The sequence below is a fragment of the Ipomoea nil genome, unplaced genomic scaffold, assembly GCF_001879475.1.
Source record: "Ipomoea nil cultivar Tokyo-kokei standard unplaced genomic scaffold, Asagao_1.1 scaffold2690, whole genome shotgun sequence".
NCBI classification, from domain to species: Eukaryota; Viridiplantae; Streptophyta; class Magnoliopsida; order Solanales; family Convolvulaceae; genus Ipomoea; species Ipomoea nil.
Window position 1 is genome coordinate 78,430 of NW_017619118.1, and position 17,347 is coordinate 95,776.

The window sequence follows — 17,347 nt, forward strand, 5'->3', positions numbered from 1 at the left end:
ATGAATTGCTTATCTGGCATGGATATGCTTCTTTTAGGCATTCCTTTTCTATATTGCTTTTTTTTAGTTTATTTATTATTCAATTTATTTGTAGAGGCAGACCAACCATGAAGGCATGCAGCCAGATTGATTGCCTTAGCTTTGTTCTCTTCTACAATTTTTGTCATCACATACCAGTGCCACATCACCCTCCGAGTCCAACCAAGACAACTCAAAGTTACAACAATTAGAATCAAACTTTGACTTGGAAGGGAATCAAATATTGTGCCTTTAATTTTCTGTTCATATAACAGGAATGGATAAGTTTAATGTGTATACTTGACAATTTCCAAGAACTGCTTCAACACTTATCCAATCTTATATACAGTGTTTTGAGCCCTACCACTTTGTCTGATCTACATTTTTTACAAGGAAAGAATATTTTTATGCTTAACTCAGAATCATAATGGATATTTCTACAGATATACTGAGCTTCAAATCGAGATGATTGCATTCTGGAGATATTTCAAGGTTCTTTGATGATGTCGGAACCACATAAACCAGAACTCAAAATGGTCTTCCGTGACTATTTGTATGTACTTCTCTGATGGATTCTTCAAATTCTCACTTTCATTTGCTCTCTTAATTTTTGCAATTGGGATTGATACCTTATAAGGCATTCTCATGGACTTTCCAGTTGAAGAGAGGATTTTGATTGATCTATCACTAAGGAAGGCAACTTTGTGAGTAGATACAAAGAGTAGGCCCGGGATTGGACCAGATGTTGTTGATAAATAACATTGAGATGCCTTCAACAGCTTTTCGTCATCGTCTCTAACAGTACCGAAATTCTTCTTGAACACCTTTTCGATGCCACCAGCTTGGAGAAGTTTTGCCCCAAGGATCAGCTTCCCCTTAACAGTGTCTGTTATCCTTGGCCTTAATCTCACAGCACCATTTCTTTTTTTTGGTGGTTTATTTAAAGTAGGAGACAGATTGCATTGGGTGGCTGCAGAATCAGGAAGTGCCCATTTTGTTGAGCTCTGATTCAATAAAACTGCCCAGTAGTTGATGGGAACCAGGTTTGATTTCATCTGGTTTTGCTTCATATCTAACTTTCTTTAGTTCTTTGTATATAGTGGCAAGATAACAAGAAATTATCTTTGCTAAAGCCTAAAGGGTGAGTAGAATGTGGAATGAACTGATTTCTGGTATACACCTGATTCTTCCATAAGTAATATGTATACATATATAGGTTAAGTTGGCAGTTGGTGGATCTTAAGTTTTAGTTGGATGAGTCAGATTTTGATCATCATGACCCAAAAAGTTACATTATATTATTTATAATTCCCTTTCAGAAATTAAAAAGGTTCCATGCAATGGTTGCTAATTTTTATATATAATTATTTTTGTAAAAGATAGTTATGAATAGGAAAATACGGAGTATATATTATATGTAGTCTCATGCTTTACTCCCAACTTTTTACTCCCACATTTAAAATTTTGATGGAGACACTCTTACAAGGGTCTACACGAAGAAAATATATAACCTATCAGCGCCCGCTGCTGGAAATTATGGAATTTAGGACTACCTGAAATTGATCTTAAATCAAGTTGAAAGTAAAAAGTAGTCGGAAATAACAACAAAGGTTTTTCTGGATACCAAAAGTAGTTGGAACAAGACTTTCGACTTAATTTAAGATCACTTTCAGGATGGTCGGAAATTTCATAATTTCCAGCAGTGGCCCGCCACATCAGGAAGCAAATTTGAAAGAATAAAATTTGAGAATACATGTAGTAGAACTACTGTGAATATTAGCATGGCAGTACTTAAATAGGGAGTTTTCTTTTCATTTCTTTTTATTATTATTGTTTTGAAGTCATATTGGCCCGTCTCAGAAAGTAGTTGGATTGTGTCTGGTCAGGCAGGAGGACGATCTGATGACTCATCTTTTGTCTGCAGATTGCATGCATGCATGTTAGTGTGTTACTGCAACGCAACTTTTTAGCTGTCTTAGTGGCTTTAATTTATTTCTGATCAAACTAACCCACTACTTTTGTGCTAATCTTTGGTTGGCAAGGAAAGCTTCCCACATGCTAGTCACAAGTTGCAATTTGCAAAGAACATCACGTACTTTTATCATCTTTGATGTGTAAAGGTACAAATTTTAGACCAGTCTTCCAAATGACATCAACCCTGTCTGAAAAAAGGCTTTGCCACCAGCCGGCTCAGTTGTTTTTGACATTGCATATATACCATCTCCTTCATCTCCAAATATATATTGAATTGATGAACTTCAGTTGCATGATCAAAGATTCCAGATGGTTAACTTAACCTTTTACCTTTTATGTATAGAAAGAAATCGACCAATCATTATACTATGGACCATGGTCCACTTTGTAAGGTGAACCCTATTGGGCGTCGGCCGGGTTGGCCGAGTTCAACCCCTGCTCGATTCGGGACGTGGCGCTGTGGCTTAGCATGGAGAGATGTGGTTAAATGGTTAATGTCCACCTACCTATCACCAATTGATTTTAAGTAGGATATGGCAACCAGGTACCATAGAATTCTGTGATTAAGCGTGCTTGACTTTCGGCAATCCCGATCCCGAGATGGGTGACCCACTGGAAAGTAAGGATAGTGCAGCGCTGAGGTTCAACAAACCCCGACATAAGATACATTTTTATTATCTTAAAGGCACATTTTTTACACTAAAGGTTCATTTTTTGAAAGTACATTATTTGATTTATTACCAAATAATGTACCTTCAGCACACAAATAATATACATTTAGAATATTAAAAATATACATCTATTCATGCTCCGTAATTAATCATTATCCTATGGTCCATAAATAAATATACTAAAGGTACATTATTTGAGTTTTTGATGTACATTGTTTTGTATACCTACTATCAAATATTGTACATTCAGTACATAAATAATTCACCTTTAGTAAATTAAAAATGTACATTTTTTCATGATCCACACAGAATTTGCCACACAATATAAGAACAACCTCATCAGTTGAGGTTTTTTCTACCAGTTTGTTGTGGGCCGCCCCAGCATCCATGATGAATGTCTTAAACTCATTCTTTTTCCAAACACATTTTAGTATTTTTTACTTGTTACTCATTGAGTCATTGTTTTATGGAGTCAATTTGGTTACTTATGAAATTATATTGCATTTGATGGTTTGAGACATAAGATGGACTATTTGACCAAGTCTTTGAAGTCGCCTTAGCATGAGAGCAAAATTGGATGATCAAAGTGATACTTTTTGGAGTTTTAGGCGCATTGGGATGGACCATGGCTTGACCCACGACCGAGGAGAGCACCGGAACAATCACTAAAGACATTGGAGGCCTCCCCTGCTAGCCACGGGCTCAGCCACATCTGGTAAGCATAGGTATAGGCATGCCCGTCCATGTATCCATGTGCACAATCCAATAGTTTTTTCTTTTTTTTTCTTTTCTTTTTATTTTTGCTGGGCACAAGTTCGACCTTACCCGTGCCCAACCTCTACAACATTAAAAAGACTTTTTGCTTTATTTTAAATGGAGAACTCTTTACACCAAAAACACAACTTTCATTTCCTTTTTATTCCCTAATTAGGTTTAGCTCTCTAGAATAGCTTAGGGTAGAATAGATTTTTTGTTCCTTTCCATTTCCAAGCTCAAAAACACTTTGCAGTCCTGGATTTCAAGGCTTCAATAGAAAAGTTTTCTTATTCATCTATTTCCTTTGTTTTTCATTTATGCTTTTAATTACTCTTTTAGTACTGTGTATCTATTGTTATATTATGAGTAGCTAAGTGTTTTAGGACTAGGATTTGGTTTGATTTCTTGCTATTGATGCCTATTTGAGTTGTATTGCATAAAAGAGATTATTTGGATGTTCTAGGGTTTGTTGTCTGAATTGGGTTTGTTTTGAAATTGCGTATAATTGTTAGATTCCAATTATATGCTTTTTTTTTGGAGTCTGTTTGTTGCTACGAGAGTAGAGTTTGTACACTAACCACATATTCACACACTTAGACACAATACGAGAGTATTTCGGGTGTTCAGGAGAATTTATGCCTTGTGTTCTTGTTTGGGCAACTTTGGGTTGGATTGCTATGAGAGTGGAGTTCAAGGTGAAGTTGCGAGTCCAAATAGCTACGAGAGTGATATTTGGACAATGATGTGTATCTCACTTACCATATGCCTTTATTTAATTCCCTAATTGTTAGTATAATATTTGGCATTTTAGCTTGAATCAACCAAATTCCAATCATTTGTTTTACTTGTCTTATTTTCTATTTGCTTAATCATATCAACCCAACCTATTAGCGATAATCCTAACTTCTAAAACGGTAGTTTTAACTTGTACTTAACTCCACTTTGCATCATCTCCCGTGGATCGGAACGATATCTTAACACTTTACAATAATTTGATACTTGATAGTTATGTAAAAACATCTTATCAAATTTGACGCCGTTGCCAGAATGGCTTGGTTATGAATGTTTTGTGGTAGTTGACATTGGTGAAAGACTATTCTAGGAGACTAGACCATTTTTTTTCTCTTTGTTTTTATTTTCCTTTTGTTACCATTTGCTCTAGTTCGCTTTGCTAACGGACATTCTTGAACTTATATGCACAGAAGATCCAAAGAAATTGGAAGCTTGCACCACTTAGAAATTGAAAGGGGTGTCAAGCAAAGGAGAAGGGAGCATCATGTCATTCTTCAACAACATAGAGTAGCTATGGAGAACACAAGCTATTTCGTACGTGTGTTATTAGGGTATGTGTTTTTGAACAATTGTCCTTTGGAAAGGACTTATTATGGTTTTTGCGTACGTACTGATCTTTAATAATTAAGTTTTTATTAGTTGCTTAAATGTTTTTATTTCATTTCGAGTTGTATAGTCGTTTGAAGTGTTTTTCCAAATGATAGCCAAAAGTGGAATTTGTTAGTATTTAGTCTTGTAAACCCCAACTTTGTAATTGATAAATTATTATGGCAAATAGATAGGTTAGGTCTAGTACTAGTTAGTGTGCTGATTGAAGAATAGACTTATCAGATCCTGCACTAGAGCCTTTGGAACTAGCTGTTGAGAACTACACCGCCTTAGAATATCCCTATCTCTCTTTAATACCTCAAGAGTAAGACAGTAATTGGTCCTACATATGATATCATGGATCACTTGTCTTACAAGATCAGAGTATTATATATACAAAGAGAGAGAAGCAGCATCAGCAACAAGAAGAGAATTAGAACGCATGAACTTCAAGATTTGAAACGCCCCCTCTAAGATTTACAGAAGAAATAATACCTGAGAAATTATCTTCTCAAGATATTGTTCATGATTTGAACTTTAAAAAAAAAACAAAAAAACTTGAGAAGAAACTCTACAAAGTCTTTATCTCTTGGATCGTAACCCATGAAATTGTGGTACAGTGGTGCGTGAGTCAGCGAGACAGACAAGAACAGTGTGTATCTCCAATAGCTTCATCAATTGACGACCTCGACAATCTTCTATAGCTTCATCAGATTGGGTTGTGTCATGTGGGGTATATCACACATTTGGTTGAAAAGGTGTTCTCTTACCATCTGTAAAATTTGCTATTGAGATAGTTGATTGGACTGACTAATGGTGGTCCCCAGACATAGATACGATTGTATCGAACTGGGTAAACAATATTCTAACTCATTTACTTTATGTTTGTTTAATTTTCCGCACAAGTCATATCAATATCTAATAAATCGATTAATCACACGAATTAAAGTTAGCGATGTTAAGACTTAGTCCAGGCTTGATATATTAATTTCATTATATTTGTTTTTATCTTGTGGCTTAGCTTTTATCTTGTGGTTTAGCTTTTACCTGCTTCCTGTTTCCTTGCTTTGTAAAGCTTATTTAAAGCTTGTGTTCATTTAATGCAATACCAGAGTTCTTCACTCTCACATGGTATCACAGCCATCTCTCTAGCGAGCTTTTTTTTTTTTTTTTTTTTTTTTTTTTTTTTGCTTCCTTTCTCTTATCTCATTCGCCATGGTTGATGCTACCTAACCCACTATCACTCACATTTCCGCCCCAACCCACTTCCCAATCAAACTCACTTCCACGAATTTTTTAATTTGGAAGAAACAAATAGAATCTACACTCATAGGTCTTGACCTTGTGGGTTATATCACCGGTTCCACTCCCGCTTCGGCTAAATTCTCCGATCAAGCGCAAACTGTGTTGAATCCTGCATACAAGGCTTGGTTCAGACAAGACCAAACTATCTTGAGTGCAATCTTGGGCAATCTCTCAGACACCTTACAACCAGTCATTTCATCCGCGACTTCTGCATGCGACGCATGGACACGGCTATCCACCAGCTGTGCCGCTGTTTCTCGGGGTCGCATAGTTTTGCTTAAAACGAAGTTAGCGAAGAACCCTAAAGCCAACCGATCCATTGACTCGTATATGAGGGATATGCGAGCCATTGCCGACGATCTGGCTCTTGCCCAAAGTCCTGTTACAGAAGAAAATCTTGTGGTTCATATATTCACGCAACTTGGCAACGAATATAACTCCATAGTTGCTGCTCTTCGCGTCAGGACGGAGGCCATCTCAAACAGTGAGTTGCATGATGTCCTCAAATGTGTTGTGTGTTCCAAGTCTTCAAAAGAATATAATTTCTATGTCTAAACTCTGTAAAACTAACTCCGTTTCGGTTGAATTTTTTGACACACACTTTGTTGTCAAGGATCGACAATCGGGAGCTCCTCTCGCGCAGGGTCCAATCGTGAATGATGTCTACAGTCTTCCTGTTCAGCGGTTTCAAATTAATGTCACTGCCATGTTTCATTGTCAAAGTGGCACCATCAATTCGGCCACCCTAATTCTAAAGTTTTATCCTGCATTCTTCGACATAATAATGTAAGCTTTAAGCCTGAACAACTTAAGAAATTTTCGTGTAATTCATGTCATATCAATAAAAGTCACAAGCTGCCTTTTTCTTTTAATTCCATGTCTAGCACCCGACCGTTACAATTAATTTACACAGATGTGTGGAGTTCTGCAACGGTTTCGGTCGATGGTTTTAAATACTATATTAACTTTGTCAACCACTACACTAAATATATCTGGTTGTTTCCTCTAAAGTTTAAATCACATGTTCATGCGGTCTTCCTTCAATTTAAACGTATGGTTGAAACCTATTTTGACTATAAAATTGTTTTGGTCTTTTCTGATAATGGGGGGAATATATTAAATTAACTCCTACGTTTAAAAGTCTGGGGATTTCTCACTATACATCCCCCCCCCCCCCCCTCCCCCCCTCACACTCCGGAACATAATGGTCCCGCTGAACGCAGGCATAGGCACATTGTCGAGAGTGGTATGACGTTACTGCATTACGCATCTATGCCTTCCTCTTACTGGTCCTTTGCGTTCCAAACGATTGTGTATTTAATAAATCGCATGCCCACTGCGCGCTCTCCTTAATCACTCGTCACCATATGAGAAGTTATTTCACAAATACCCGAACTACCAGAAAATTCGGTCGTTTGGGTGCCTATGCTACCCGTGGCTAAAACCGTACTACCCAGCTGAATTAAGTCTGAAGTCTCAGCCATGTGTCTTCTTAGGCTATTCGGTAAGCCAATCTGCTTACAAATTCTCTAGTTGTCGGATATATGTTTCGCGTCATGTTTTATTTGTGCCAGATGAATTCCCGTACACTGTGTTGGTTCGTAAAACCGTTTCCACTCCTGTTTCGTCCACTTCATCAAGTTTATTGTTGCCCAGTCACGTTCAGAGTCTGCCTAGTATGGTGATCGCGTCGGACTTACCATCGACTTCCGCACCGCCACTGAATCAGCCAACGACTATCCTGAAGGAGCTAGCTGCTGCCTTAGAGGTCCCGGGGACTTCCACGTCTGTCAATCCAGAACTGCCTCACCGACCAGAATTGCCATTGCCGACCTCGGAGTCCACACTACCAGTTATATCCGTCGGGGGTCTCGCGCCAGCTAATTCTGGTCAGGCGCCCACTGGATCAAACTTCCCGCCACCCAGCTCTGACTTCCTGCCGGTTGACGCAAATTCACAACAGCAGCTATCTCGTCAGGTGGGTGAGTCGGCGTCGGCAGCAGGCTCTATGGCGTCTGCAGGGTCTGTAGACGCTGAATCGGTGGTTGCCGATCATTCTACCGCGGTTTCTACGGAGCAGATGGTTGCTCCTTTGCGGAGGTCTAACCGACAGAGACGACCAAATCCTATGTACTTTAATGATAAATTTGTAAACTTGACGACTTCCCATCCCGTTGCTTCGTCCATTGAGCTACGCACCATGGTGGAAGCGTTGAAAAATGACTTGTGGCGGGATGCAATGTCAGGTGAATTCAATGCTCTGGTGAAGAACTCCACTTGGGAGTTAGTGCCCCGGGCTAATCATAGTTTGGTTGGCTGTAAATGGGTGTTCAGGGTCAAGCGGAAGGCTGATGGCTCTGTAGACAGATTTAAAGCCCGGCTGGTTGCCAAAGGCTTTCTCCAGGAATCGGGTCGGGACTACTTTAAGACCTTCAGTCCGGTGGTAAAACCTGTCACTATTTGGGTTATTCTCAATATTGCTCTGTCACGCAGCTGGTCGTTGCGTCAGTTGGACGTGAACAATGCCTTTTTGAATGACACGTTATACAAGGAAGTTTATATGGCATAGCCAATGGGTTTTGTTGACAAGGAAAAACCTGGTCATGTCTGTAGGTTGAGGAAGGCGATATATGGTTTGAAGCAAGCCCCGCGTGCTTGCTACATTGAACTGTCTAATTTTCTTGTTTCAGTTGGTTTTAAGAAGTCTGTGGCTAATATTTCTTTGTTCATTTATTGTACATGTAATATCACGTTATACTTCTTGGTGTATGTCGACGACATAATTGTTACAGGCAATAATGATGCCTTCATCGCGATCTTTGTTCGTCGGCTTTCGGACCGGTTTTCACTTAAAGACTTGGGTCCCTTGCATCATTTCTTAGGAGTTGAAGTCGTGCCTACTTTGACTGGTTTGTTTATGCCACAGAGTCAATATGTGGTTGATATTCTAGATCAGTTTGCAATGACGAGGCGAAGTCGGTCGCCACTCCGATGTGTGCTTCTGATAATACCTCGCGATCACTAGACCGGATATCGCGTTTGCGGTAAACCGCTTAACTCAGTTTATGGCGTCCCCTACTGAGAGCCATTGGCAAGCTTTCAAGCGGATATTACGCTATCTAAAAGGGACGCTGCATTTTGGTCTTCATTTTAGGCATGGGTGTCCGCTGTCGCTTGTGGCCTTCTTAGACTCTGATTGGGGTGGTGTTCATGACGGGGGGGGCGTTCTACCACAGCTTACTGTGTATTTTTTTTACTCTAATATTATTTTCTAGAAGTTTGCAAAACGGCGTTCCGTGTCTCAGTCCTCCACGGAAGCCGAATTCCGGGCTCTTGCTAATTCCGCTGCTGAGGTTATGTGGGTGCATAATCTGTTGCGTGAACTTGGGGTTCGTCTGCAGTCTACACCGGTGCTGGTTACTGACAATTTGAGTACCTCGTATGTGTGCAAAAATCCTGTTTTTCACTCGCGAATGAAGCACTTGGCCCTGGATTATTTCTTTGTGCGTGAATGGGTTACTTCTGGAACTCTGCGGGTCACTTATGTTCGGTCAGCTGAGCAGGTTACGAATCTTCTGACTAAACCGCTTGGTCATCGACATTTTGCTGCATTTCGATCCAAGCTTGGGCTCATCGATGGTGCCTCAATCTTGCGGGAGCGTGTTAAGACTTAGTCTAGGTCTGATATATTAATTTCATTATATTTGTTTTTATCTTGTGGCTTAGCTTTTATCTTGTGGTTTAACTTTTACCTGCTTCCTGTTTCGTTACTTTGTAAAGCTTATTTAAAGCTTGTGTTCATTTAATGCAATACAAGAGTTCTTCATTCTCACAAGCGATAACCAAGAAATCAAACAGTTGCATTACAATATGTAAATAACCAAGAGTACTTATCTGGGGAATAGTGAAATTTACATGTATAATTTCAAGTAATTATAAGATTGTTATAAATTTTCAATATGTGAATTGTCAATAAATAAACTTAAAATTAGAGGTTAATAAATTATGTCAATATAATACTTTATGAAGTTAATGTATCAGGCTTCTAAACTTGTTGTATTGATTTAGTAGAGTCTTATTCTTTATTTATTAGTATAATGATATGGTTGTATTCGGTTTACGTTTAATTATAGTTGACTAAATGTTTGGCATGTAATTATAATACTAGTTTTTTACGCGCATTGCGCGATTGGGATAATGCCCAAATGTTTTTTTTTTTTAAATAAGTACTTTAAAGTATATTAAGGCAGGATTATATTGAAATTGTTCATGCATAGATAATTGAAGGTTGAATTTGCGTATTTAAATAGGTAATTCTTCTCCCAAAGGTTGAGTCCTCAACCCCAAGGGCCCCACACTCCGGCCCGACAGAGCATTGTGGGAAATTGTAAATCACGGTGACTCAATGGTTCAGTAGACAGGGCCAAATGCTGATACGCACAAGGAATCTGCCCACTTTGGACATAATTCTCGCACTGCCACCGCCGAGGTTCAAACGTTGGTCTCTTCTCCCAAATACTACCCACTAAACCATTGAGCTAAACCCGTGCTGGTTAAATAGGTAATTCTCAGTTTACAAATGCAAGATAATATAATCAAGATTGATTATAATTGTCAATAAAATAATTGTATAGGTATAGTTGAAACCAAATACGGGACATAAGGGAGAACACATAAAAATTATGGCATAAAATATTAAATATATACTAATATTGTTTGAGGAGATTCCGACATTAGGATTTGTGGTTAAGTTCTATTAAGACTTTAATATTAGAATTAGATTAATGGTGTAGTTATAATTCTATATTAGACTTTAATATTAGAATTAGACTAACGGAGAATTAACGGAAAAGTTAAATGGATAATCATATAATTAAGGATAAATTAAAAAATCTTAAAAGAAAAAAATTATAACCTGAACAATATGAACCATTCATTTGATTTAATAATTTGGCGGTCATTTTTTCTACCCAATGTTAATAATTAAATAAATTCGCTGGTCAAATCCGCTAGTATAATCCGCTAACTGCTGATTGTCAAACAAGGACATTGCGAGGTAGTTCTCACTTCAATTTGTTGTGTGATTTGAATACTCTCTTTGTCACAAAATCTCTCAAGTAGTTAATATGGTTGGCTTTATTAATTATATTTTTTTAAATTTTTTCATGGTATTAATAAAATACTTGGTAAATAAATATATAGCATTATTTTGTATTATAACTTTGATATTTAATTAGAAAAATAGTGCACAAAAAACATAATAGATAATGTAGTGAGTATAATCAATTCATGAATTTGAATGAAAAATTTTTACATTTGAGAAAAATAAAGACAATATAACTAATGAAAATATTTCTTTTAATTAATTTATTGACAATTAATAATTTTTTTTTCACTGAATAAAGACATTGTAAGGACAATGTAGCGAACATAATCAATTAATAAATTTGAATATAAAGAATTTTTATATTGAAGAAAAATAAAGACAATATAACTAATAAAATTATTTCTCTTATTTAATTTATTGATAATGAATAATTTTTTTTTTTTGAATAAAGGTATTGTGGACACATAATTCTAAATTAAAGAAATGCATATGTATTATTTTTTGTTGTAACTACTAAATTATTATTTATATAATTTAATAAGACTAAAATAGAGTACTAATTATGCCAACATTGATTAGGATGAGGTTCGAACCTAAGACCTTTTTTTTTTTTTATTGAAATCCATGAGTAAGTTAACGGTGAACTAACGGCAATTCTTAAAATTTTAACGGAATTAGTAACGATGTGTGGGTATTTTAGGAAATTTTAGTGTAAAATTTAAATCTGATCAATCTTTTAATCAATCTGAACCATTCATTTGATTAAAATCTGTGACCGCCATTTTTTCTACCAATTATAGGCCTAACTCTCTTGGGCTCTTATTAGTATAGTAGATATAGTAGATATACTAGTATTTGTCCCGTGCGATGCACGAAAAATATGTTATAAAAATATACCCTATATGAGGTTTATTCATATATAAAATTTTTGTTATTTAATAATTATTACGTGTGAATTCCTATGATAAAATTATGAACATAAATATATTTACAATTAAAATAATATTTAAGGTGGGTGATTACTACAAATCTTAAACTATATTAAAAATTTAGTACATAGTATTTAATATTACAATTTACAAATTTTTAAGAACTTAGTAAACTACAATAGTAATTGAATTACAATTTTAGAGTCACCACGGATCAAAATTTTTAGACCTTTGAGATTTCTAACTCTAGATGTAGCAACATACAATTGATCTTTAAAGACCAAAATCACAATATTAGTTCGAACATTGATTCTTTTTTTTCCAAATACTATCGAATTAAGTGTGTAATCAATAAAAGATGAGAACTAATAATCCGAGAATATAATCTTAATGTTACTAAGCCTACTTCACGTCAATTAAGTTGGAGAGTGTTGTTGGATAGTATCCGATAAATCCACGAATAACGCATTTTTGTCTCCGTAGTCCTCAATATGCACATCAATAATCTTAAATATTAGGCCGCCTAGCTATGCCATATATTAATTTCAAACTTATGAACTTTGGGGTTGCATGCAATAAAAACTATATTTTAAATATACTAAGGGTACAGTATATATGTATGTAAGGTACTTTCAATATAAAAATAATGTATTTTTAATATATTAAAAATGTATTTGATATTCATGATCCATACAATTATGTGGACCATCGTTCACACAATAATTTGCCAGTAGAAATTGAAATATAAATAAATATAATAAATATATATATATATATATATATATATATATATATATATATATATATATATATATTAGAAATTGTCAGTGAAAATTATTATCATTATTATTATTGTAATTATTATTATTATTATTATTGTTATTATTATTATAATTAACAATATTATTATGGTCTTGTGAAAATTAAATGTTGATTATTACCATTTAATTTTCACAAGACCATATGGCTTATTATATATAGGATACGATGATATAATTTTAACTTATATTTAGTTTAAAATTAATAAGTTTTTATTACGAACTCAATGTATTAATTAATTGAGTTAATTTCTAAAATGGTCCTCTGACTATAGCATTTTCTCAAATTGGTTTCTTGACTTTTAATTGTATCCAAAGTGGTCTTCTAACTATTGAATTTTAAGCTAAAATGGTCCTTCGTTAGTTTGGGTGTTAAGTGGGTGTTAAAAATGAGGGATAAAACGGGTAATTTAAGATTTTTACTATAGTCAAAGGACTATTTTGGGTGCAATTAATTAAAAGTCAAAGGATTAATTTGAGAAAAGGTCATAGTTGAAGGATCGTTTTAGGAATTTTCTCTTTATAGTTCAAACATGATTTGTACTCATTTTGATTAAAAATGGTTGATCTTGTACTTATTTTCATTTTCTAAATAAACAATCTTTTTACTTTAATTGTTAGTTAGAAAATTATTTTTTTAAAAAAAAATAACTTAGAATAATAATTTTGATTATTAGCCTAGTACTTATTTATAGTTGTACAAACGTACTAACATTAATTTTGAATTAACTCTTTATTATTCAAGAATGCTTGACATTATGTATTAGAAATTTTGAATTTTGATTTTCTATGATCATAAATAGGCATACATATAATGACAAAACTATTGTGAAAAATTACAATTAAATGGACAAAGACATAAATCATTGCTTATTAAATAAATAAATAAAAAAAGACAACAATTAAATACAAGCAGATAAGAAAGATAATAATAATAATAATAATAATAATAATAATAAATCATTGTCTATTACAAAGTTACAATATTGATTTTATAGGGGCGGAACAAAAAATGTTGGTCAATAATGGAGGCGAAAAATTAAAATAAAATAATAATAAAAAACTCCAAAACGTGATAAAAGAATATTTATAATAAAATATGAAATAGTTGGAACAAATTGTATATCATCGCTATTAATATTATATTCATAAATACCTTTTAATTTAATTAGATATCTAAGTATTTTATATTAATTTAAATACGATAATACACAATTGAAAATTTTAGATTATATTAACTAGATAGTTCATAAAAATGAAATTTTCTTTTAAAATATTAACTAGATAGTTCAAATTGGTCCTTTGACTTTTAATTGCACCCAAAGTAGTCCTCTAACTATAGTAAAAATAAAAATAAAAATAAAAATAAACTATAGTAAAATACTGAATTGTCAGTTTTACCCCTCATTTAAAACCCACTTAACAACAAAACTAACAAATGACCATTTTGACTTAAAATTCAATAATGAGAGGACCACTTTGGGTGAAATTAAAAGTCAATAAACCAATTTGAGAAAAAGATCATAGTCGGAAAACCATTTTAGAAATTAACTCTAATTAATTTTATAAAGTTAAAAGGCGCCTTGCTAAACGTGCCGTTTCTAAAAGTTACGAAATAGAGTAACTTTTGATCAGATCGCCACAATAGAGTTGTGCATGTGAAAAAATTAGACTCTACTTGAACTACAATTAAAGCCTACCAAACTGGCTGGTCTGTGAAATCATATGGAAAATGAACTAGTCTTTCTCATTCATATCATACATACAATTGTGAAACCTCATTGATCTGTCAAAACTTTCCAACAAAGAGGTTTTGTGACAATTAAGTCTCTTCCCAACAATTCATATTTACATTTTCGATAAACCCAAGCTTAGTTACAGAATTCTGCCTGTCTGTGACAGCATATGCTGACACTGATTCTTAGAGATTATTGCCTCCTGGAGAAATCTCAGTGTTCTTTTATGATTTATGAACCCCATGAACCAGAACTCAAACTTGTCCTCTGTAACCACTTGCACATACTTCTGTGATGGTTTCTTCACATTGTGACTCTCATTAGCACTCTTTATTTTTCTGAGTGGGATTGTCACTTTGTAACGAATTATTTCCGGTTTCCCATTTGCAGAAAGGAGCTTAATGGAACTCACACTGCAGAAGGCCACCTTATCAGTGGAGATGAACAGAAGGCCTGCTATGGGACCTGCTGTTGTTGATAAATAGCACTGGCTAGTTTTGACTAGCTTTTCACCATCTTTGACAATGAAATTCCTCTTGAAGATTTTGCCAACTCCTCCTACTTGAAGGATTTTGGCTCCTAGGCTCAACTTTCCCTTTATGGTTTCTGTGATCTTGTGTCCAAATGTTACTGCACAATCAAATATAAAGATATTAGTGTTAGGATCAAACGCTTATCACTATATACCAGAAGTAATAGTTCACAGGGAAGGTGCAAAGACTAATTGTTGGACTTGGCCGCCTAAAAATTTTCCCTTTAAGCACTTATCAGTCTTAATTGCACAGTTTACAATTCCCCTTCCTAGCACCTGTTGGTTTAAGTACACAGTTTTTGTTGGGAAGGCGCAAGGACCAATTGATGGGACTTGGCCGCTCAACAATTCCCCCCTCAGCCAATTTTAACTACATAGTTTTTACTGTTGTTGGAAAGGCGCAAGGACCAATTGCTGGACTTGGCCGCCAAACAATTCACCCTCTCAACATTTGTCAGTCTTAACTGCACAATTTACTATTCCCCCTCCAAGCACCTGTTAGTTTTACACCACTTGTTAAAGATCAAGCGTTACCACTACGCCAAAAAGGCGCAACTTTATTTACTTAAATACTGTCACCACATTTTCAGGAGGCAGGATACTGCACTTGACCCTTTACTAACCTCGACCCAATAATTCTATAGCCACCAATTGTTGAACTTGACCCGTTCACCGGCCTCGGCCCAGCAATTAGCAACACTTTTAATTTTCTCTTCTGCTACATAACAAATTGGAAGTACTATACATGAGTTTATATTTTGTCTAAGCAAGTGAATGGAACTTACTTGATCTAATTTTTTTTGAAGTTTCATTGGATAAAGTCAGGACTTGGCGTCGGCCTTCTCCATCATACAAAATTCTTCTCTGAGAGTTCTGAAAGGAGCATATTGCTGAGCTGATCGGAATTCCAACGTCGACGTGGCTCTTTCCGGCGGTTCTTGCATAGCTCTGCAGCAATGGATTCATTTTCAACGTAACAATGCTTACTTTGGAAGGAATGACCGTGTTGAAGGGTTGGTGAGAGCGAATGGGCGTTTGTTTTGCGATACGTCAGATTCATTTTCTAAGGCTATATTTATAGGAGAAAATGGTTCCCTTTGCTTATTTTCGGCTGATATAAAAGCATTACTTTATGATGCAGCATACTTACTTTCTGATGTAAGCTATTCCTAATTTAAGACTGAAATAAGAAACCACCATTAATTGTATCCAAAAGTTGCAATATAATGTACTGATAGATTTGGCATGCCACTATTGAATAGCATTGTCATTTCACTTATCAAAGTAGTACCAAAATCAAATCTCTGCAAAATTGAAAAGAAACTCATTAAGAGAATACCAGTCTACTTGTGCATTTTATTCAAAAATGTTACCTTTTTGCTAATATCTTGATTAAGATCACAATCAATAATATATATTCACCAATTGATGAACTTCGACTTCCGCCCAACAATTTCCCCTCTGAGGGCTTGAACCAGTGACCTGATTCTAATACCACTTGTTAGATCAAACGCTTACTACTATGTCAAAAGTTATAGCTCACAGCGAAGACGCAACTTTATTTATTTATATATACCGTCACCACATTTTTGAGATGCAGAGTGTTAGATTTGGCTTTTTATCGACATCTACCCAACAATTCTCCTAACCACCCATTGATGAATTTGGTTCTTTACCGCCCTCCGCCCAATTATATTCATCAAATTATCTTTACCTTCACAAAATGAAGTTGAAAATTAGAAGGGTAGAAGAAAATGTGAACCATTAGCATCATACATTGCTTGCATATCTGCTACTATACATGCATCTCAGACAATCTTGGTACATTTATATTTCATTCAGTAAGAATACCTAGAATTCTAAAGTGAAGTATATATTCTATCTCAACTAAAAGTCTAAGTTCATAATTGGATTGCATATTTATTTCGAATCCATCGACTCTGATATATACAAAATTGAAGTATCTGTATGTTCTATATTTTCTCAAATATTTTCAGTCTAAAGAATTTAAATCCCTATCACCGGAGTTCGAATCTATGATCATCCATTTGGAACAGTAACCGAATAACATCACACTACATGGTAATTGGCATATAAAAGGAATCTTGATTGAATGGAATC

The 17,347-nt window shown here is 35.1% G+C and overlaps 2 protein-coding genes across 2 annotated transcripts; both read right to left on the minus strand.

Moving 5' to 3' along the window:
- Positions 1-255: 255 nt before the first annotated feature.
- LOC109155036 (GEM-like protein 4) lies at positions 256-1,134 on the minus strand. The gene has a single exon (XM_019302765.1). The coding sequence runs from the start codon at positions 1,086-1,088 to the stop codon at positions 474-476; it is 615 nt and encodes a 204-aa protein (XP_019158310.1). The 5' UTR covers positions 1,089-1,134; the 3' UTR covers positions 256-473.
- A 13,550-nt stretch (positions 1,135-14,684) lies between these two features.
- Positions 14,685-16,283, minus strand: LOC109155039 (GEM-like protein 6). Its single transcript, XM_019302768.1, has 2 exons — positions 16,012-16,283; positions 14,685-15,324 (listed from the first exon to the last, which is right to left on the minus strand). The coding sequence occupies exons 1-2, from the start codon at positions 16,190-16,192 to the stop codon at positions 14,834-14,836; spliced, it is 672 nt and encodes a 223-aa protein (XP_019158313.1). The 5' UTR covers positions 16,193-16,283; the 3' UTR covers positions 14,685-14,833.
- Between the last annotated feature and the right edge of the window lie 1,064 nt (positions 16,284-17,347).

What these genes read in the sequence shown, in the direction of transcription:
- LOC109155036 (XM_019302765.1), bottom strand. Translation starts at nt 1,088, where the DNA reads ATGAAGCAAAACCAGATGAAATCAAACCTGGTTCCCATCAACTACTGG.
- LOC109155039 (XM_019302768.1), bottom strand. Translation starts at nt 16,192, where the DNA reads ATGAATCCATTGCTGCAGAGCTATGCAAGAACCGCCGGAAAGAGCCAC. An exon ending in TTCAAAAAAAATTAGATCAA is followed by an intron (nt 15,325 to 16,011) that starts GTAAGTTCCATT and finishes TTGATTGTGCAG; the next exon opens with TAACATTTGGACACAAGATC.